We start from the raw sequence: 23,225 nt of genomic DNA on the forward strand, positions 1-23,225 counted from the left end.
CTGGCATTCAGGTAAAGAATCTCAAATCCTATAACCGTTATTCATCAGTATATATCTTCAGTCCAGTTTGACATCATTGGTTGTCAGCCAATCCACTAATAGAGGCTGTCCTTAGATTTGGACAAAGGAAATTCCTTTACATAGGAACAAGTTTTTCAAACTCAAAGACAAAGTTTTTAAAGTCATATTTTTGTTTACATTAATTTCTGAATATGCATAAACATATAACATACCCAATACTCTTTTTGTCATTCTCAAAAAGGTGAAATCAAACAGCTTGTTTGTGTCAGACGCAAAACTTGCTTTGGAAAACTGAGTTTCAAGTTTCACTGACACACACACAGAAGACCCAGATCCCTTCCTATGCTAGAGGTCAGACTAGCTGACCTTTGCCGGGCCTCTAGAGGGTTTCCATAGTAACAGTGTTCCTGGCTTTAACCTAACCATTTCCAGATGTTGCCTCTTAGGCTCCCTTTAAGTTTCTTTAGGTTTAAAATATATCAAATATGTTTTGCAAAACCAATTCATACACATAATCACTTACATTCGTTCGGGGCCCCTTTCATCCATAGATCCACACAACATATTTCATTCATATTTAATGCAAGAAAGCTTTTCTTCTATGCCCAGCATTGGAATGTGAAATCAAGCTACCCAGCTCAAGCACATCTGTTATCAATTAGACAGAGACAGAAAGTCACTAACACAAAATGGAGTTACTACCTCAAGATGGAGTTCTTAATATTTCTATGTATGTATGTTACACATTACCTGATACCATATGTATGATCTGGCTTAATAGCAAAATACATAAAGAGAATATTATTATGCTTTTCCTTAATATTAATCTGTAGTGTGTTTTTCTGGCCTTGGCTATATCCATATTCAGATTTTTATTCACCGACTTTTTGTACGCTTCTATTGGGCGTGGCCTTAACTAACGCATATGCTTGTATCTAACTAGAGTTACCCAGAACCATACGAAAAGCAGGCATTTTTGTAGAAAAAAATTCCACAAATACATCTTACATACTCCATTCCATAGCGCCCCCTACAGCCCACAAGTGCCACTACTGCTCAGCAGGTCCTGGCTGAATATTGGCCAGGACACACATAAGTTCAGGTAGCCAGCAGCATTCCAGTTAGACTTGAATATTCAATGCTAGTATTTGGACATGGCCTGGCATTGAATATCTGAGTCTAACTTAGCTGGCAATAGTCAAGGTTTAAAAGCTTGCTGACCACCCCTGGCTGAATATTGTACGGGGAATTACAAACTCTAATGTTTTGGGGAAGTGAGTTCAAAACCAAGACTGCCATAAAATACTCCAGCTGGCACTTATGAGCTTTTCAGTTGCCTTAACCCCTTCTCCAACACATGCAGTGGATTTCCTGGTCCTTGGGTTCTGGGTGGCTGATTCCTAATTGGCAACCTGTCTCAACTGACCTTTATCTGCCCCCACTTTGTGTTTCACCTTTCCTGGCTGGTAGAAAAGAACAAAATCAGAGGTGCCATGGGACGGCTTATATTTACAATTCAGAAGTTGCTGTTTATGAACACAGAACTGTAAAAAAGTGATTTGTCTCAGACTTAAAGCAGGCAGATTGGGGATCTAGTCCCTCATTTCCCCTCATAATCACTGTTATCTTTCTCCTTTCCCAGATGAGAAGAACGGCATGCCAAATGGTGTCCTTGATTTCAAAGAGAAAAGCAGGCCAGTAAAGGAGCTACGAAAGGCCTCCGTCGTCACAGTATTGAGAAAGGTGCAGTTCTGTGCTAGTGGCAAAATTTTCCTCTGCGGGGAGGGGGTAGGGGTAGAATGGACAGCAGACAAGCCAGGTAGGCTAGTATTTTGTAAAGGGGACTTGGCTCCTACTTTCCTTTATAGAATAGTCACCTAAATTTAGGCATACTGCCATAGAACTTCCCTCAGATTGTATAAAATTAGACTTGTATTCCTGTGTGCAATTTTATAAACATGCTTTATGCACAAATTGTTTCATTAAACAACCCCTTTAGTGCAGAAGAGGAGGGTGGAGTGAAGAGGAAGGGTCCAGTGAGTGTGGGGGAGGGTGGAATTGTTACTGGAGAAGCCTGAGCAAGTGTAGATATAGCAGTTAGGAAGTTGTTGATGCTCATTTATTTTTATTTTATTTAATGATGTAATTACAAACTTTCCTTTCTCCCTCTCCTTCAAACTTGCGTACGTCAATTCTATGTCCAACCTTTTCTTTTTACCCCCATTCTTAAATTTATTTTAACGTTTTTAGCTTTGTAAACCGGCCAGATATATGATGACGTAAATAAACTTGGAAGGAGGTGGAAAGACTTGCTCACTTTAAGTTAAATGATAACCTTACATAGCCAACATCCAAGCAGCATACAAAGCAAAATCAATTCATAATTAAATAGTACTGTATAATCAAAACAGTCTAAGAAAATTTAAAACAGCTTTAAACGATGCTTGTCATGATAGTGGCTGTTTAATACCCAACAATGAATCCTTTAATTGTGTTATGTCTTTCCCTCTACATCTTGTGCAGATCTGGTTGCCGGCTTTGTGTATTGTGCTTACCTTCACTGCTACCCTGTCCATGTTTCCTGCCATCACTGCCAATGTCAGGAGCGCTGCCAATGTCAAGCAACGCTGGAGTGAGTATGGGGGTTCAGGGATTTGTCTTTATATGACAGCTGCTTTTTATTTGGCCATCATTGTGTCTGGCCAGTAGGCTTTTGAAACGCATGATGAGGGGTTTTGGGATGTGGTGCAGCAGGAGGCCTACTTCTGTTTATTTATTCTGTCTCTCGAGCATCATAATTCACTTTTTGATTTTTTCCTCTCTGCCCAGATGACTTCTTTAGCCCTGTCTGTTGCTTCCTAATCTTCAGCGTCTTAGACTGGCTAGGCCGTAGCACCACCTCCTATGTCCTGTGGGTAAGTTTCGCCAAGTCAGACAGATTCGACTTCCCCCACTTTCCCCATTGCCCTCACTTCCTAATCTTCCCTTCTGAATGTTCTGTCTAGTCTGGTATCTGATATCTTTGGGCAGATTCACCAGCTGAAAACAGCATGTTTGAAACTCATGCAGTTACTGCAAAGAAGAACTGAATTCCAAGCTCAGAATTTATTTTATTTTTCTGTATTTTGCATTTTCATTCTGGCAGCCAGGGAAGGATAGCAAGTTGCTGCTGCCGCTGCTGGTATCCCTACGTTTTGTCTTTGTGCCCCTGTTTATGCTCTGCAACATCCCTGAACCTGACCGACAATACCTCCCAGTCTTCTTCAAGCAGGACGCCTGGTTCATCATCTTCATGACCATCTTCTCATTTACTAATGGGTACTTCGTCTCTCTCACCATGTGCCTGGCACCCAAGTAAGTACACTCCTCCAACATAATCCTCTGTCGTTCTACTGTAACAGCCCCCCATATCACTACCAATATCAAGAACTTCCCTTATCCCAGGACAAGCAGGCAGCATATTCTTGACTGATGGGTGACGGCACCGACGGAGCCCCGGTACGGACAATTTTAGAGTGATTGCACTCTAAGAACTTTAGAAAGTTCTAGCTAGGCCGCACCGCGCGTGCGCGAGTGCCTTCCCGCCCGACAGAGGCGCGCGGTCCCCAGTTTTCTTAATTCCGCGGAGCTAAGAAGACGCGTGTTTCCAACGGCTGTTGGAAGTTTTTTTCTATTTCACTTGCCTTCCCGCTCGCGCGTATTTTTCTCTTCATATTTTATTTCTTTCCTTCTTTTTTACCTTTTGTGTAAAAAAAAAAAAAAAAATTCTTATTTTTCATTTTTTTTTTGTCGAATCTGACCCGGCGGGGCCTGTTGGCACCATCGAAGCCTCGGGCTTCGATTTTGCTACAGCAGTATTTCCCTTCATGCCCCCGTCACCGGGTTTCAAAAAGTGTCAGCGGTGTGCACGCCCTATCTCCCTTTCCGACCCACACAAGTGGTGCCTCCAGTGTCTGGGTCCGGACCATAGGGCTGAAACCTGCACCCGCTGTAGTTCTTTACAAAAAAGAACTTTAAAAAATCGACAAATTCAGCAGCGGATCCTTTTCGGTACTGCTATGGAAGTTGCACCGGTATCGACGTCGACAACTTCCTCCAAATCGACTCCGACTACCTCGGCACCGCCAGATCCATCGTCGGTGTCGACTCCTGTAGGTAAGCCGGCTAAGAAGCCTTCCCCTACTGTTCTAGGCCAGCCAGTCGAGCATGCAGTGAGCCAAGTCCTGCAGACTGAGCGCCGGCCCTGTAAACGCTCCGCTCCCATTGAAGTCTCGGCCTCTTCATCGGCATCGACTTCACCCGAGCGTCGAGCGGCACCGAAGGTACCGAGCAAGAAAAAACCGGTACCGGTGCCATCTGGACCAACGTTGGATGAGCGCATTGCCTCTATCCTCCAGGTCCAGCTTCAGCAGCAACTCCAACAGTTGCTCCCGGCTCTATTGTCTCCGAACCTTCCAGTGTCGGTACCGACTGAGCCTTCGGTGCCGTCTGTCGAACAGCCTCTGTTATTGGCATCGACTGTTTCGGCACCACATAAATCTTTGTCCATGCCTGTTCTGTCAGCAGAACCAAAACGGCGTGCTATTCCTACGGGGTCGGAATCGGTACCGTTCTCTGAACCCCGTACCGTACTACATTCCCCTGGTACCGTCTCCACTCGGTCTGGTAAATCGGTACGCAAGACTAAACATGCTGATACTTCGACTCCACTTTCCCAGGGCCGTTTACAATCGGTACGGGACCCTGACTTGTGGGACGATTCGGATGATCCCCTCGGTACCGAGGAGGATTACACATCTGATGAGGAGGAACCATCGGTGCAGGATACTACTGCTAAGCCAGAGCACTCCTCCTTCACAAAATTTTTAAAGGAGATGTCAGACACCCTGTCTATTCCTTTAGAGTCTGACTCTAAAAAATCCAAGGCATTTTTGGATGCCTTGGATTTTGACCAACCTCTTAAAGAGTTTTTAAAGTTACCCCTCCATGACATCTTGAGGGAAACTTTTTATAAGAATCTTGAAACTCCTTTGACAATCCCAGGAGCCCCAAGAAAACTAGAATCTCTATATAAAGTGATTCCAATTCCTGGATTTGACAAACCCCAACTTCCCCATGAATCCCTGTTGGTAGAGTCAACCCTAAAGAAGACTGCAGGAGCCAGTATGTATGCCTCTGTCCCTCCTGGTAGGGAAGGAAAGGCCATGGACAAATTTGGAAAGCGTCTTTACCAAAATGCCATGCTGGCCAACCGTTCGAGTAATTACGCTTTCCACTTCTCGTTTTACCTGAAGCACCTCATTCAACAGGTGACCTCTTTTCAAAAGTATATTCCGGACCGTAAACTTCCTGCTTTTCAGCAATGTACCTCTAGTCTTCTGCAACTCAGGAAGTTTATGGTCCGTTCTATTTATGATACTTTTGAACTGACATCTCGAGCTACTGCTATCTCTGTAGCAATGAGAAGGTTGGCATGGCTACGGGCCTCAGAACTGGACGTAAACCATCAGGACCGGCTTGCCAATGCTCCTTGCCTAGGGGATGAGCTGTTTGGGGAGTCCATGGATACCACCACACAAAAGCTCTCCGCCCATGAAACTAGATGGGACACCTTGTTGAAAAACAAGAAGAAACCTCCTCCTCCTCGTCCATTCAGGCAACAACCTTCATATCAAAGGAGGTTTTCTGCTCGACCGGCTCAGCCTCATCCTCCTCAACCTCGCAGACAGCGTCAGCAGCTACAACAGGCTCGTTAGCAACAGCAGCCTGCTGTCAAACCGGCTACTCAACCTAAGTCGACACAGCCCTTTTGACTCCTTTCTCCAGGACATTGCCAGTCTTCCTCCCTCGTGTCCTCTACCTCAGCCCATAGGAGGTCGACTACAAGTTTTTCTATCTCGATGGGAAGCAATCACCTCCGACCAGTGGGTACTTGCTATCATCGCCCACGGCTACTCCCTACATTTTCAGACTCCTCCACCTCTAAGTCTGCCAAAAGAGTCTGCTTCCAACAAGGCTCAATCCCTCCTCCTCGCTCAGGAGGTTCACTCCCTCCTTCTTCTCAATGCCATCGAACCAGTTCCTCTGGACCAGCAAGGCCTGGGATTTTACTCCCGGTACTTTCTTGTACCCAAAAAGACCGGAGATCTCAGACCAATATTAGATCTCAGGGATCTCAACAAATGTCTGGTCAAGGAGAAGTTCAAGATGTTATCTCTTGCCACCCTATACCCTCTTCTTTCTCAGGAAGACTGGCTATGTTCCCTCGATCTCAAGGAGGCGTATACTCACGTTCCAATTCATCTGATGTCCAGACAATATCTTCGCTTTCTTGTCAATCAACATCATTACCAATACAAGGTGCTACCCTTCGGCCTAGCCTCCTCGCCCAGGGTATTCACCAAATGTCTGATTGTGGTCGCAGCTTATCTCCGCTCCCACAACTTTCAAGTCTTCCCTTACCTGGACGACTGGCTCATCAAGGCTCTTTCTCCTCAGTCCGTTCACAAAGCCACGGATCAGACCATTTGCTTCCTTCGACTGTTGGGGTTCGAAATCAATCTACCCAAGTCGCACCTCATTCCAACTCAGCGACTTCAATTCATTGGAGCCATTCTGGATACTGTTCAGATGAGGGCTTTTCTTCCTCCAAACCGCCTTCACACCATCCTTCATCTCTGTCAGCAGGTGTTCCAGCAACCTTCCATCTCTGCGAATCACATGATGGTGCTCTTGGGACACATGGCCTCCACAGTACATGTCACTCCCTTCGCACGTCTCCACCTGCGTACTCCTCAATGGACCCTAGCGACTCAGTGGTCACAAGCGACGGATCCTTGTTCACAACACATATCTGTGACCTCGTCTCTTCGACAGTCGCTTCTTTGGTGGTTGAAATCATCAAATCTATCCAGAGGTCTACTGTTCCATTTACCTCCTCATCAACTGGTCATCACCACGGATTCCTCCCCCTATGCTTGGGGAGCTCACTTGAACGAGTTCCAAACTCAGGGATTTTGGACCACCCAGGAAAAGAAACACCACATCAATTTCCTGGAACTCAGAGCGATGTTTTACACCCTCAAAGCTTTCCAACATCTCCTTTTTCCTCAGGTTCTTCTCATTTGCACAGACAACCAAGTTGCAATGTACTACATCAACAAACAGGGAGGGACGGGATCCCGTCCCTTATGTCAGGAAGCTCAAAAGATTTGGACCTGGGCGACTGCTCGTCACTTATTCCTGAAGGCAGTCTACATCCAAGGGAACAGAATTGCTTAGCAGACAATCTCAGCAGAATTCTTCAACCTCACGAATGGACTCTCGACCCTTCGACTCTCCAGTCCATTTTCTCTCAATGGGGCACACCTCAAGTGGATCTTTTTGCAGCTCCCCACAACCATCAACTGCCCCTGTTTTGCTCCAGACTTTACTCTCCTCACCGTCTGGAACCCGATGCATTTCTCCTAGATTGGACCAATCTCTTCCTTTATGCATTCCCTCCTCTTCCGCTCATGCTGCGCACCTTATTCAAGCTCAAGAGGGAACAAGCCACCATGATTCTCATCGCTCCACGGTGGCCCAGACAGCATTGGTTTTCCCTTCTACTTCAACTCAGTTCCAGGGAACCCATACCTCTTCCTCTGTTTCCTTCACTGCTTACACAGAATCAGCAAACACTGCTTCATCCCAACTTACAGTCTCTGCACCTGACAGCTTGGTATCTCTCGGGCTGACTTCGGCTCACGCTCTCCTTTCTCAGCCTGTCCGTTCTATTATTGATGCCTCCAGGAAACCGTCTACTCTTCAATGTTACCAACAAAAGTGGTCTCGGTTTTCTTCCTGGTGCCTGTTACATCACCATAATCCCATGTCTTCAGCAGTGGGACTGGTGTTGGACTATCTTTTGTCCTTATCTGACTCTGGTCTTAAATCCTCTTTGATAAGAGTTCACCTTAGTGCTATTGCAGCTTTTCATGAGCCGATTCATGGAAAACCCCTCTCAGCTCATCCCTTAGTTTCAAGGTTCATGAAGGGTCTTTTCAATGTGAAGCCACCTCTTAAGGCCCCTCCTGTTGTATGGGATCTTAATGTGGTTCTTTCTGCGTTAATGAAGCCTCCTTTCGAGCCTTTGGCCACAACGCATTTTAAATTTCTAACTTGGAAAGTGGTCTTTCTTATAGCTCTCACTTCTGCCAGGAGGGTCAGTGAGCTCCATGCACTGGTGGCTGATCCACCTTTCACTGTTTTTCACCATGATAAGGTCGTCCTCCGTACACATCCGAAATTCCTTCCTAAGGTTGTGTCTGAGTTTCATCTTAACCAATCCATCGTTCTACCTGTTTTTTTCCCAAAGCCTCATTCTAATCCAGGTGAACAGACTTTGCATACCTTGGATTGTAAACGTGCTCTGGCTTACTATCTTGATCGCACCAAACCTCACAGATCATCTCCTCAACTGTTTTTGTCCTTTGATCCTAACAAGTTGGGTCATCCTGTATCTAAACGCACCCTGTCCAATTGGCTTGCTGCTTGCGTTTCATTCTGTTATGCTCAGTCGGGCCTGACACTGGAAGGTTCTGTCACGGGCCACAAGATTAGAGCTATGGCAGCGTCTGTAGCTTTCCTCCGTTCCACTCCTATTGAGGAAATCTGCAAGGCTGCTACTTGGTCCTCAGTTCATACTTTTACATCTCACTATTGTCTGGATGCATTCTCCAGACGGGATGGACACTTCGGCCAATCTGTTTTACAAAATTTGTTTTCCTAATGGCCAACCTTCCCTCCATCCCTCTTTTTGTTAGCTTGGAGGTCACCCATCAGTCAAGAATATGCTGCTGCTTGTCCTGGGATAAAGCACAGTTACTTACCGTAACAGGTGTTATCCAGGGACAGCAGGCAGATATTCTTGCGTCCCTCCCACCTCCCCGGGTTGGCTTCTTAGCTGGCTTATCCTAACTGGGGACTGCGCGCCTCTGTCGGGCGGGAAGGCACTCGCGCACGCGCGGTGCGGCCTAGCTAGAACTTTCTAAAGTTCTTAGAGTGCAATCACTCTAAAATTGTCCGTACCGGGGCTCCGTCGGTGCCGTCACCCATCAGTCAAGAATATCTGCCTGCTGTCCCTGGATAACACCTGTTACGGTAAGTAACTGTGCTTTAGGGCACATTCATCAAACAAAAAGGCCCACAGGGTGAATCTGGCTTGCCTGATCATTTTATGCAGCCCACAGTGACTTGAGGGCGATGCAGCTTTTCCTTCATTGCTGCCCTTGGATGTTTTACCTTCAGGCCAGCTCCCTCCTTCTCACTGACACAGTCGTTTCTGTGCACAAAGCCACGGGTGGTGGCTCCTCGCGCATCCCGTGCCTCATTTGGAAGCCAACGTCAGAGAGAAAGCTTCCAGTTCAGGCGCAGGACGCATGTAGGAACCACCACCCATGGCTTTGTGCACCGAAACAACTGCGGCAGTGAGGAGGAGGGAGCTGGCCAGAAGGTAAATACCCGCAGAGGGAGGCACCTAGTTGAGGCACAGAATGGAGGGAGGGAGAGGGGCGTGTTGGGACTTGAAAAAGAGGGAGCACAAACTTCGGACAAATGATAGAAGGGAGGGAGGGAGGCAAGAACTTGGGACATAGAATGAAGGGAAGGAAAGCGGGGAGCATGAGCCATAGAATGGAAGAATGGAGAGAGTGAGAGAGAGATGCTGAGGCGAGGGAGGGAATAGAAAGGGAGAATTGTGTGTCTGAAAGAGGGATGCACTTGAGATGAAGAAAGAGGAGAATTGTTGGGTAGAGAGAAGGAGGGAGAGAGAATTATTGGACATGGTAGTGGGAGAGGAGTGAGGTAGAGATGCATGGGGAAGAGAGAGATGTCAGACTACTGGAATGGGAAGGAGAGAGAGAGAGATGCCAGACCACGGAATGGAAGGGAAGGAGGGGAGAGAGAGATGCCAGACTGCAGAAAGGAGAGGAGATGCTAGACCTCTGAAAGAGGGAGGGGAGAGGAGAAAGATGCCAGACCATATAAGGGGGAAGACAGAGTTGTCTGACCATGGGAGAGGGATGAGATGATGCACAGGGATGGAGGGGAAGGGGAGACAGAGGGAGGAGATGGTGCACAGCAATGGGTGCGGCAGGGAAGAGATAAGAAGAAATGCTTCTTATGGATAGATGGGAATAGGGGAGAAGAAAGAGGGAGGAGATGGTGCACATGGATATATGGAACATAAGAATTGCCGCTGCTGGGTCAGACCCGGGGTCCATCATGCCCAGCAGTCCGCTCACGCGGCTGCCATCTGGTCAAAGACCAGCGCCCTAACTAAGGTTTATTATTAAGGTTCAAGGTTTATTAATATTTGATGTATCGCTGAATCTGTTTACAAAGCGATGTACACAAGTAAAAAAGGGATAAGATTATAAAGAAACAAATTAAAAATTCGTTAAGATCAAATTTATGACAAGACAGACTTGAACTGGGGAGGGAAGAAGGGCAAAGGTTACATCTGTTATATCGAGAAAAACATATGGAAAAAACAGAAGGAAACGGGGGTAGATAAAAAATTACAAAATAAAAATATTAATATTGAGTATTAAAAGTATCTTTAAAAAGGTGTGTTTTTAAGGATTTTTTAAAAGCAAGAAGATCTTTTTCATTTTTAATATGTTGTGGCAGAGAGTTCCACCATTGTGGGCCCATAACAGAAAACATATCTGATCTGAGTGAGCGTACGGGATTATGAGGAATTAACATTCTTGCTATAAACTGAGGTTCGTTGTGGGCTAGGGTTTTAAATATAAGCAGCATGACCTTAAATAGAATGCGATGGCTGATAGGAAGCCAATGAGCATCAATAAATAGTGGTGTAACATGATCATATTTCTTAGTGTTATAGATCAATTTAATGGCAGTATTTTGAATGATTTGAAGACGTCGTTTTTCTTTTTGAGAGATGTTGAGTAATAAGGAGTTACAGTAATCTATTTTAGCTATAACTAGTGAGTGGATCAGAATGTTACGCGATTTAGGCTCAAGAAATTTGGCGATTGATCTTATTAATCGTAGTTTATAAAAGCAAGATTTGACTATATTACTAATATGATCGTGGAATATCAATTTATCGTCAATTATACCCCTAAAATTTTTAAATTGGGGACAGTTTCTATAGTGTTATTATTAAGAACGAATGGCATTTTAAGGATTATGTCATTTTTCCAGTTAAAAATCATGGTTTTTGTTTTTTTGATATTTAACGCTAATTTGTTCGTGTTGAGCCAGTTTTGAACTATTTCAAGTTTTTTATTTATGGACATAATGTCTTCATGATTTTCGGGGTCAAAAGGGTGCATTAATTGGATATCATCTGCATATGAAAAAGAGGTAAAACCAACTGACTGGCAAAGACTCAATAATGGAGAAAGAAAGATATTAAATAAAAGAGGTGATAAAATTGATCCTTGAGGAATTCCAAAGGATGTGGAGTAAGAGTTAGAGTATTCATTATTGAATCTAACTAAAGAAGTACGGTTAGTGAGATATGAAGTAAACCAGTTGAGAACTTGATCACTGAGAATAGCCCTACCTGCGTATGTTCTGGTTCAGCAGGAACTTCTCTAACTTTGTCTTGAATCGCTGGAGGGTGTTTTCCCCTATGACAGACTCCGGCAGAGCGTTCCAATTTTCCACCACTCTCTGGGTGAAGAAGAACTTCCTTATGTTCGTACGGCATCTATGCCCTTTCAATTTTAGAGGGTGCCCTCTCGTTCTCCCTAACTTGAAGAGGGTGAACAACCTGCCCTTATCTACTAACTCTATTCCCTTCAGTACCTTGAATGTTTTGATCATGTCCCAAGCATCAGGAGAGAAGAGGAGAGGGAGTAGCGAAGAGAAGGAGGAAGGGAGAACAAGCTACTAGAAGGGAAAAACCAAGAAAGATCTGAAGAAGGCAGAGAGGAACAGGTAGCTCGGTGCAGCGGCGAGAGTAAGCTCCGCCCACCCCCACCACGTTGGCAGAGGCAGCGCCGAACTCCTCCTTAAAAGGGGAGGAGCCAAGCGGCACATGCGGTGCCGAGCATCGGGAGAGAAGAGGAGAGGGAGTAGCGAGGAGAAGGAGGAAGGGAGAACAAGCTACTAGAAGGGAAAAACCAAGAAAGATCCAAAGAAGGCAGAGAGGAACAGGTAGCTCGGGGCAGCGGCGAGAGTAAGCTCCGCCCACCCCCACCGTGTCGGCAGAGGCAGCGCCGAACTCCCCCTTAAAAGGGGAGGAGCCAACGGCATGTTGCCGTTTGGCGCGCGGCAAAGGCGCTCACCTTAGCAAGAGCGCCTTTGCAAAGGGCCTCAAGAAGGGCAAAATCACTACAACCAAGGACAGCAAGGTAAGGAAGCGGCAGACACAGAAGGTAAGGGGGAGGCAAGCACAGAAGGAACACAACACACAAGAAAAAGGCACCGGTACATTAATAGAGAGTACTCCAAATAGGTGGACAGCAATGGAAGCAGAGGGAATCCAGAGAATGAGCTTCCCAGTGTACTGCACGGACTGCCATATGTACGATTACCTCCCCTCAGGGAGGCAGTCATATGTATGCAGTCGGTGTCAGGAGCTGAAAAGCTTGAAGAAGGAAATTAGTCGACTGAAGCTCAGGATTCAAGAACTGGAGGGACTTTGCATCGCAGAAGACCCGCTCAGGACAGTTGAAGACCCAGAGAGAGAGAGAGAAGTACATCGAGAAACAAGTCAGGGAGCTCGAGGAGTTCATCGAAGAGGCCTACAGGAGGGTGGAAGAACAAGAACATGAACAACATAGGAAGGGCAAAGATACATCCGCATGGAATAGAGGAAAAGAGCAATCTGACTCCAAAGAAGAAGCCCATAGAAGAATTCCGCTAGAAGGGGAGGCAATGTCTTGCCGGTGCCTAGAAGAGGAAGCAACAAAGCACACCGAGGACACAGACCTGCGACCGGAGTGAAAACTGAAGAAGGGAAGGTTTGCAGTCCTAGTGGGAGACTCAATCCTAAGTTAAGTGGATAGCCACATAGCAGGAGGGAGAGAGGATCGGCTAGTGACCTGCCTCCCAGGAGCAAAAACAAAAAATGTCGTCGACAGAATTGAAAGGATCCTAGCAGGAGCAGAGACAGAAGAGACTGCATTGATGATCCATATCGGGACAAATGATGTCAGCAGGAACGCACTGATCGAACAGTTCAAGATTCTGGGAAGGAAGTTGAAGATGAGGACTCAGAAGATAGCGTTTTCAGAGATCCTTCCGGTACCGAGGGCAGATGTGAAGAGGCAGACGGAACTACAATCAAGAACAAGCTCTTCAGGAGGGACAGACTACACCTGAGCACGGCAGGAACTAGACTTCTAGCAAGCAACGTCAGGAGAGGCACAGAGCAGACTTTAAACTAAGAAGAAGGGAAAAGCCGACAGTCGACCAGGTGTCGATGATTCAGAAGAAGGTATCCCGAGAAGATACTGAGTGGAAAAAATGCTGGGGAGACACAAAGGGCAAACAACAAGAGTTGACGGAACAAGAGGATGATAAGAAGAACGTAACACAGGGGGAAGACAAAATGGGCAAAAAACAAGAGTTGGCACGACAAGAAAGGGATGATAAAAAGAACGTAGCACTGGAAAAGGAAAAGAAGACAAGAAAATACCAGGACTTACATTGCATGTATACTAATGCAAGGAGTCTAAGGAACAAAATGGGAGAATTAGAAGTCATGGCCATAAAAGAGAACCTAGACATCATTGGGATCTCTGAAACATGGTGGAATGGAGAAATAAATGGGACATAGTACTACTGGGGTACAAACTCTATCGCAAAGATAGGTCGGACCAGAAAGGAGGAGGAATAGCCCTATACATAAAGGATAACATACACTCGACCAGAGTGGACACAGTGGCAACAACCGACAAACTGGAGTCGCTATGGGTTAAAATACCAAGAAGGAATGGGCCTGAGAGAAAGATGGGCCTATACTATCGTCCACCTGGGCAAACCGAAGAAAACGATGAAGAAATGGAAGCCGAAATGAGGCAGGAATGCAAAAACGGTAACACCATTGTTATGGGAGACTTCAACTATCCCGAGATAGACTGGAGTCTTGGAAACTCAAAATGCGCTAGGGAAACCGGATTCCTGGAGGCAATACAGGACTGCTTCATGGAGCAGCTTGTCAGAGAACCGACGAGAGGTAATGCCACTCTGGACCTGAGCAAAGGAAGTGGAAGTAGTGGGTAGGAAGCAAAGGGTAGGAGTGAAGGGCCACTACTCGGACTGGAGAAGGGTCACGAGTGGTGTTCCACAGGGGTCGGTACTCAGATCGCTGCTGTTCAATGTATTCATAAATGACCTAGAAACAGGGCTGAAGTTATAAAATTCGCAGATGACACAAAACTTTTTAGTAAGGTTAGGAATAAAGAGGACTGTGATGATTTACAAAGGGACCTGAACAAACTGGGAGAGTGGGCAAATAAATGGCAGCTGAAGTTTAATGTAGAGAAATGTAAAATCTTGCATATAGGAAACAGAAACCCAAAGTACAGCTATACGATGGGGCTGGTAATGGGTGAAAATAGCCTAGAGAAGGCTTGAGGGTACTGGTTGACAAAACAATGAAGCAGTCGGCACAGTGCGCAGCGGCCTCAAAGAAGGCAAACAGAATGCTAGGTATAATCAAGAAAGGTATTACAACCAGAACGGAAGAAGTTATCCTGCCGTTATATCGGGCGATAGTGCGCCTGCATCTGGAGTACTGCTTCCAATATTGGTCGTCGTACCTTAAGAAGGATATGGTGATACTTGAGAGGGTTCAGAGGAGAGCGACGCGACTGATAAAGGGTATGGAAAACCTGTCATATGCCGAAAGATTAGACGAAGCGGAAGCTTAGAGGGGACAAGAACGAGAGGGCATTCGGAAAAATTAAGAGGGACAGATTCAGAACCAATGCTAGGAAGTTCTTCTTCACCCAAAGGGTACTGGACACCTGGAATGCGCTTCCAGAGGGTGTGATACGACAGAGTACTCTACTGGGTTTCAAGAAGGGATTGGATGATTTCCTGATGGAAAAGGTGATTGAAGGGTATAGATAGAGGATTGGATGATTTCCTGAAGGAAAAGGGGATTGAAGGGTATTACTATGCAGGTCCTGGACCTGATGGGCCATCGCGTGAGCGGACTGCTGGGCGTGATGGACCTCTGGTCTGACCCAACAGAGGCACTGCTTATGTTCCCCTTTCAATCTCCTCTTCGAGGGAGAAGAGGCCCAGTTTCTCTAATCTTTCGCTGTACGGCAACTCCTCCAGCCCCTTAACCATCATAGTCGCTCTTCTCTGGACCCTTTTGAGTAGTACCATGTCCTTTTTCATGTACAGCTACCAGTGCTGGATGCAGTACTCCAGGTGAGGGCGTACCATGGCCCGGTACAGCGGCATGATAACCCTCTCCGATCTGCTCGTGATCCCCCTTCTTTGTCATTCTTAGCATTCTGTTCGCCCTTTTCACTGCTGCTGCACATTGCAAGGATGGCTTCATCGACTTGTCGATCATAACTCCAAGTCTCTTTCCTGGGAGGTCTCTCCAAGTACCGCCCCAGACATCCTGTATTCGTGCATGAGATTTTTGTTACCTACATACATCACTTTACACTTATCCACGTTGAACCTCATTTGCCATGTTGATTGCTATTCCTCGAGCCTTCACTACTCTGAATAACTTTGTATTGTCTGAAAATTTAATCAACCTCACTCGTACCAATGTCCAGATAAAGATGTTGAAGAGCACGGGTCCAAGCACTACTGAACCCCACTGGTGACGCTCTTCCAGTCCGAGTATTGTCCATTTACCCCCACTTGCTGTTTCATTTGCTCCAGCCAGTTTTTAATCCATGTGAGTATTTCATCCTCGATTCCATGGCTCGCAATTTTTTGAAGTAGTCGTTCATGAGGAACCTTGTCAAACGCCTTCTGAAAATCCAGATACACAATGTCTACCAGGTCGCCCTTGTCTAGCTGTCTGTTTACTCCCTCAAAGAAGTGCAGCAAGTTCGTCAAACATGATCTGCCTTTGCTAAAACTGTGCTGACTGGTTCTCATCAGCCCGTGTCCGTCAAGGTGATCAATGATGCGGTCCTTTATCAGCGACTCTACCATCTTTCCCGGTACCAAAGTCAGACTCACTGGTCTGTAGTTTCCCGGATCTCCCCTCAAACCTTTCTTGAAGATCAGCGTAACATTCGCCACCTTCCAGTCTTCTGGAATCTTTCCCGATTCGATCGACAGATTGGCTATTAGTTGAAGCAGTTCAGCTATAGTCCCTTTCAGTTCCTTGATGACCTTCGAATAGATGTCCATCCGGTCCTGGGGATTTATCACTCTTAAGCCTATCAATCTGTCTACACACCTCCTCTAGACTGAACGTCAATCCTGTCAGCTTTCCGTCTTTGTTTCCAATATATAGCCTGATGGGTTCCGGTATGCTGTGTAAATCTTCGGTAAATACAGACGCAAAAAATGTGTTCAGTTTGTCAGCGATTGCTTTGTCCTCCTTTAGTGCTCTCTTTATTCCATGGTCATCAAACGGTCCCACCGCTTCCTTCACAGGTCGTTTCCCCTTAATTTATCAAAAGAACGGCTTGAAGTTCTTTGCCTCCTTGGCTATTTTTTCCTCATAGTCCCTTTTGGCCCCTTTTACTGCCTTATGGCACCTGTGTTGATGTTGTCTGTTCTTGTTCCAGTTTTTGTCCATTTTTGACCTTTTCCATTCCTTGAACGAAAGGAAAAACATGGAAAAGTAGATAGATTTTGAAAAGATGGAATAAAGTTGAATGTTAAAAGTTAATGCTAAAGTTGGATGTATGCTAAAGATGGATGTATGGCAGAAAGTGAAGGAGAGAAAAACAGCAAATGGATAAAGGTGGTCCTGGATACACAATTAAGAGAACAGACAGAAGGAAGTGCAGCCAGAGCCTGGGAAAAGATGGCTTGAAAAACAAAATCACCAGACAACAAAGGTTGTGGACATGATTTTATTTTTAATTTAGTGATTGAATTGTGTCAAATTTGAGAATTTACATCTGCTGTATATTTTGCACTGTTCAGGAAGAAATGCATTCGTTTCTAGTTCTCTGGGGTTGTACTGCATGCAGAGTCTTGAATCTTAGGGTTTCGATTGTATATATTAGTACTTTTAGAAGCATACAGTGTGCTTTGTGTAGTTTAATTTTGTGGTTAACCTTTATGTTAATAAGATTATACTGTGTGTATACAGTAGATGAAAAATGAATGGAAAAAATGGTATTACAATTATTTTTGTTTAAATCTTTAATTATTTTCAAACTTTGATAGTGCAGTACAATTGATAAATCAGAAATATTGCATAAAACACTATTAACTATACAATTATTACAATAAACAGTTTTCTCCCATCCTCATCTCAATTATTAATACAATAATACATATGATGTGATTACAATATTATAATTTAATAATTTAATTCCTCAAAGTACATTTCCCTCCCCCCACCCACCCTCCCTGGATGTGTAAGGAGATCTAATAAAAAAGAAAGAAGCATAACCCTTACTGTAATGCAACATAAGTAGGCAATGGACTCCATACATCATTAAAGGACTTACTATTCCCCAAACGTTCCACCGTCATTTTTTCATATTTATATGTGGTACACACATTTACCCACCAAAAAGTGTAATTAATCCTGTCATGGTTCTTCCAATTATGTATGATCAGTCGAAGGCGACTTTTATACTTATCTAAAGTAGGCTTAACATGTAGTAACGTACCACAAATTACAGCTTCATAGGTTAAAGCAATAGATGACTCAAGAATGAGATTTATTTGTCCCCAAATTGACTTCCAGAAACTAAGTATCAATGGACAAAAATATATCAGATGATCCAAAGTCCCTATATCAATATGACAATGCCAACATCTATTAGATTTAGAATTATCTATTTTTTTGTAATCGAACTGGAGTCCAAAAAATTCTATGTAATAAAAATAACCATGTTTGTCTCATAGATGCTGATGCTGTACATTTCAACCTCCAAGTCCAAATTCGTGGCCAACGAGACACAGAAATATACTGCTTTATCTTGATGCTCCAAATATCTCTAAGACTATTTTTTGGCTTCTTATTTAAAAATTCAGAAATCAATTTATACCACTGGGCGGCTTGATGCCCTACTAAATCTGTCTGGTAGCAAAGGATCTGCAAGCTATAATAATTTTAAGTTCTTCCATTCAGGGAACCCACTCTGAATAGCCTGCTTCAACTGCAACCACCTATAATATTCAGTCTTTAAAATACCAAATGATTGTTGCAGCTGTGAAAAATCAAGCAGTTTCTCATTAGATATAACATCATCCAATGTCCAAATTCCTGTCTGCATCCAATGCTTCCAGGTGATCTCAGCACTGCCTATTTGAATCTTGGAGCAGAAAATGACATGGTGACAAAATTCATCACCGTTCCCGTCCCTGCGGATAACCGCGGGAAATCATCTTCATGTCATTCTTTAAGGAGAGAGGGAAGAATCAGAGTATAATTGGGCACAACCACTAACCTGCAAGCTTTGCTTTGAAGAATGCTGGTGTAGAAGGACTGAGGTTGAAATAGATACTAGAAAATGACATGGGATTATTTCCCGCGGTTATCCACGGGGACGGTGATGAATTTTGTCACCGTGTCATTCTCTATCTTGGAGTTTAACCATAAGAACTGTAAAGTAGATTTCATTATAGGAACATCTGTTAGTTTATCAATAAATTTAATTGTTTTCCATATATCCAATAAAATTATGTTGTCCCTAACATATCTAGGTAATCCGATACATAGTACATGGGATAGTCGCATAGGGGACATCATTTTCCATTCAAGATATAGCCATTATGAAAGTTGTTCCATGAGTTCAGCATTATATAGGCTTGATTAATACCTATAAAAATTGGGAAAATTTACCCCACCCTCCACAATTGGTTTTTGTAACGATACTAGAGCAATTCTCGCATTTTCCCCAGCCAAATAGATTTTGTCAGAATACTATTTAACTTTTTGTAAAAGGACCATTCAAAATAAACCGGCAACATACCCATTTGGTAACAAACCACAGGCAGAATCATCATCTTGACCGTTTGAACTCTCCCCCACCAAGACAAATGTAGAGGGTTCCATTGCTCACACATTTCCGTGACCTTTAGCAATAAGGATTTTTCATTTACTTCCATCGTTTCTTCCAATGTACTTTTTATCCAAATACCTAAATATTTTACACCATCTTCCTTCCAAATAAAAGGAAACACATCAAATAATCTTTTTGTACAATGTAAATTTAATGGAAGAACCTCTGATTTACTCCAATTTATTTTGTAACCCGAGAATTTTCCAAATCTATCAATTCCAGTAAATGTGGAATGGTCGACTCAGGATTCCTCAAATGAATCAAAATATCATCTGCATAAGCAGAGACTTTATATTCCCGACCTGCATAAGGAATATTTGGTATTACAATTAGTACTATTATCCCAGGACAAGCAGGCATGATATTCTCACATGTGGGTGACGTCATCCACGGAGCCCCGATGCGGAAGCATTTTCAAGCAAACTTGATTGAAGATTTAAGTTTGCTCTGCTGCTCCACGCATGCGTGCCTTCCTGCTCCACTAGGGGGCGCATCCCCTCGTGGTCTCCAGTTCAAAATTTTCCGCTGAGCCTAGAAGTCGTGTTTTTTCAGGCTCTGCCCCAACTGCCTTCTAGCACCGCAATTTTTTCTTGTTTTTTCTCGATTAAGTCGCTGTGCGCAAAATTTTCTTTTTCAACTTGATTCCTGCTTCGTTTTTGACCGACCCGGAGGCTTCCGGATCCCCGTGGCTGCGTGGCTACTCGAGCCGCAGCCACTTTCGATTCTATGTCCCGGCCTTTGACCGGCTTTAAAAAGTGCACCCGGTGCGAGCGGCTTCTTTCCATCACAGACCCGCATCGCCGGTGCATCCTCTGCCTGGGGGCCGCTCATCCAACCGACTCCTGCCCCCAGTGCGCTACTTTCCAGAACCGGGCCCTCAGTCGAAGAAAAGCCCGCATGGCGGATCTTTTCGCCCCAGACCAACCCTCTACTTCGGCCTCGAGGTCGGCCCCGGCCTTGACCTCGGCCCCGAATACCTTGGCATCGCCTCGAGACTCGAATCCGAAGTCCTCGGGACAACAGAAAGCCTCGGCTCCGGGTAAGTCCCCTCTTCCCTCTTCAGGTTCTGTACCAGCGAAGAAACCAGCCTCGGGGACACCAGCGACGCATGGCGGAAGCCCCATGCTTACAGCCCCGGCGAAGCCCTCCAAGCCTTCGGGCCGTGCCTCCACCACACGGGAATACTCTGATACGAGGTCGCCCCCGGTGGAGTGCACCGAGGCAGTGGACATGCCTTCGATGCTGTCCGTGCCCGTCTTTCAGGACCTACTCCGAGCGATGATCTCGTCGGAGCTGTCCGCTGCAATGGCCCAGCTACAACCGGCCTCGACCTCGACCCCACATGTGCCAGACCAGCCTGAGCCTCGCGTCGAGCCAACTCGGGGAAAAGTGCGCAAGCTTCGTCGCATCCCATCCTCCTCGGACTCCTCGCCAAGACGCCCGAGGCGCTCTCCCTCCACAGACCGCCGCGGGGCAAAACGTCATGCTAAAACAACAGAAACCTCGAACCGCCGCACCTCCAAGAAGGCCCGGGGTTCCCCCACTCTACGAGGCCGTTCACCTACACCTCGTACGGGACCGCTGAGAGTGGCAGAGTTATCACTCTCCAACCCGCGCATCCTCCGAACTCCCCCCCGGACCGGGGCGCCGACCCGAGGTCTCGGGCTTTCACCGACGGAGTCCGGGTCGAGGTCACCGATTCGACATCGATCGGTACCCCGAACCCCGGCGTCGTCTCCGAGGGGCTCCTCGAGACGTCGGAGATCCACGACCCCGGAACACTTTCACAGTGCTTCCCCGGTCTCGGAGCTTTGATCGGAGCAGGAACCTCGATACTCGAGGGAAGCCTCCCCTTCCTTCTCCACCCGACGGAGGTCTCGTTCACCGACCCCGCACGGGGCCTCGGGAACATCCCGCCCATCCTTCTCACGCTTTGTCCAGGACATGGGCCACGCTTTGAATTTAGACCTCCAGTCCGACTCCAGATACTCTAAAGAGTACCTAGCGGAACTGGATATGCCATCACTGCCCAGAGAGTCCCTTCGCTTACCGCCTAACCCGAAACTCCAACAGGCTCTCTTCAGGAACCTGGAGACCCCCTATATGGTCACAGCCGTGCCCTCCAAAATGGAGGCCAAGTACCGTACAGTACCCTTTCCGGGATTTGAACAACCACAGCTCTCCCACCAGTCGCTGTTAGTAGAATCCTCCTTAAAAAAGGCTCACCCCTCCCGGGTCTCAGCGGCGGTCCCCCCAGGCCGAGAAGGCCGAACCCTAGACAAGTTCGGCAGGAGACTATATCAAAATGCGATGATGGCCTCTAGGGTGCAAAGCTACACTTTCACCTTCACATCCTACCTCAAACACCTCATTGGACTACTGAGAGCCTTTGAGACTGACCTACCGGCCCCCCGCCAAGGAGCGTTTAGCCTGCTTTTGGAATCCCTCTCCAACCTACGCCTCCATCTATTCCATGCGGCCTACGATGGTTTCGAACTTTCCTCCAGAGAGGCAGCCTTTGCTATCGCCATGCGCCGACTAGCTTGGCTACGCCTGGTCGACATGGACCCCAACTTACAGGACCGGTTGGCTAACCTCCCCTGCGTGGGAAAAGAACTGTTCGATGACACTATCGAGGCGGCTACAAAACGCCTCTCCGAACACGAACGCTCGTTTGCCTCCCTCATCCGGCAAAAGCCTAAACCGCCCGCGTCCAGGCCTTACAGGGCCCCTCCGCGCCGCTACCCACAAAAATCCACTCCTGCCTTCTCACGGCCTCCACCCAGGCGCCCGCAAGCCCACCATCGGGCTCTGCCCAAGTCCCAACCGCCTGCGACTACCAAACCATCCCTGTCTTTTTGACGGGATACGCGGAAGGGGGCGGGCCCCCTCCGCCATAGTCCCATAGTTCCCATCGGGGGTCGCCTCAAAACCTTTTACCCTCGCTGGGAACAAGTCACGTCGGACGCATGGGTCCTTGGCGTGATCTCATCAGGATACTCTCAACTTTCTGGCCATTCCTCCGGACAACCCCCCAAGGAATTGCCCTCCCAACCGGACGCAGCTACCCCTACTCCTCTCCGAAGCACGAGACCTGCTTCACCTGAGAGCAGTGGAGGAGGTTCCCCCCGGCCAACGGGGGAAGGGCTTCTACTCCCGTTACTTCCTGGTACCGAAAAAAACGGGAGACCTACGCCCAATACTAGACTTGAGACGCCTCAACAAATTTCTGGTATGGGAAAAATTTCGGATGCTTTCCCTACCGACCCTCTACCCCCTGATCGACGAGGGTGACTGGCTCTGCTCTCTCGATCTGAAGGAGGTGTACACACATGTCCCAGTGCACCCTTGCGTTTTCAGGTAGGGGACTGGCACCTACAATACCGTGTCCTCCCCTTCGGCCTAGCATCGTCACCTCGGGTCTTCACCAAGTGCCTCGTGGTGGTCGCAGCTACCTTACGCTCCCAGGGCCTTCAGGTATTCCCCTACCTGGACGACTGGCTGATCAAAGCCCCGTCCAGGGAAGGGGTTATCTCAGCGACCCAACAGACTATTATCTACCTACAGAGTCTGGGGTTCGAGATAAACTTCCCAAAATCCCAACTACGCCCCTCCCAGTCCCTACAGTTCATCGGGGCCACGCTGGACACGGTTCGCCTCCGTTCCTTCCTCCCCCCTCCGCGTCTAGAGGCGTTAGTAAGTCTGAGTCGAAGGATTTCCCTGCTGACCTCGGTATCAGCTCGGCAGATGATGACTCTTCTGGGCCACATGGCCTCCACCGTCCATGTCACACCCTTCGCCCGCCTCCATCTGAGAATTCCTCAATGGACCCTGGCCTCTCAATGGCGTCAAGACTGGGACCCGATCGACCGCCCCGTGACAGTGACGCCTTCCTTGCAACGATCGCTCCGCTGGTGGGCCGACTCTTCAAATCTTTCCAAAGGTTTGCTCTTCCTCACCCCACCCCACAGCAAGGTACTCACCACGGACTCGTCGGAGTAC

General features: G+C 46.6%; 1 protein-coding gene across 10 annotated transcripts in view; it reads left to right on the forward strand.

The window, feature by feature from the left end:
- SLC29A2 (solute carrier family 29 member 2) overlaps positions 1-23,225 on the forward strand; it is a 118,936-nt gene that overhangs the window by 77,472 nt on the left and 18,239 nt on the right. For 9 of the 10 annotated variants that reach the window (XR_004540402.1, XM_033955645.1, XM_033955639.1 and 6 more), the window contains exons 9-12: positions 1,664-1,764; positions 2,545-2,653; positions 2,851-2,936; positions 3,167-3,375. Coding sequence is in view for 9 of the 10 variants with exons in the window: in XM_033955645.1 (XP_033811536.1) it covers positions 1,664-1,764; positions 2,545-2,653; positions 2,851-2,936; positions 3,167-3,375 (505 nt within the window). In the remaining variant the exon portion in view is untranslated. Of the gene's footprint in view, positions 1-1,663; positions 1,765-2,544; positions 2,654-2,850; positions 2,937-3,166; positions 3,376-18,063; positions 18,122-23,225 lie in introns of those variants that run through there. The other variant, XM_033955643.1, reaches the window with a different exon arrangement.

This window comes from Geotrypetes seraphini, chromosome 8 (genome assembly GCF_902459505.1).
Source record: "Geotrypetes seraphini chromosome 8, aGeoSer1.1, whole genome shotgun sequence".
Taxonomy (NCBI): Eukaryota; Metazoa; Chordata; class Amphibia; order Gymnophiona; family Dermophiidae; genus Geotrypetes; species Geotrypetes seraphini.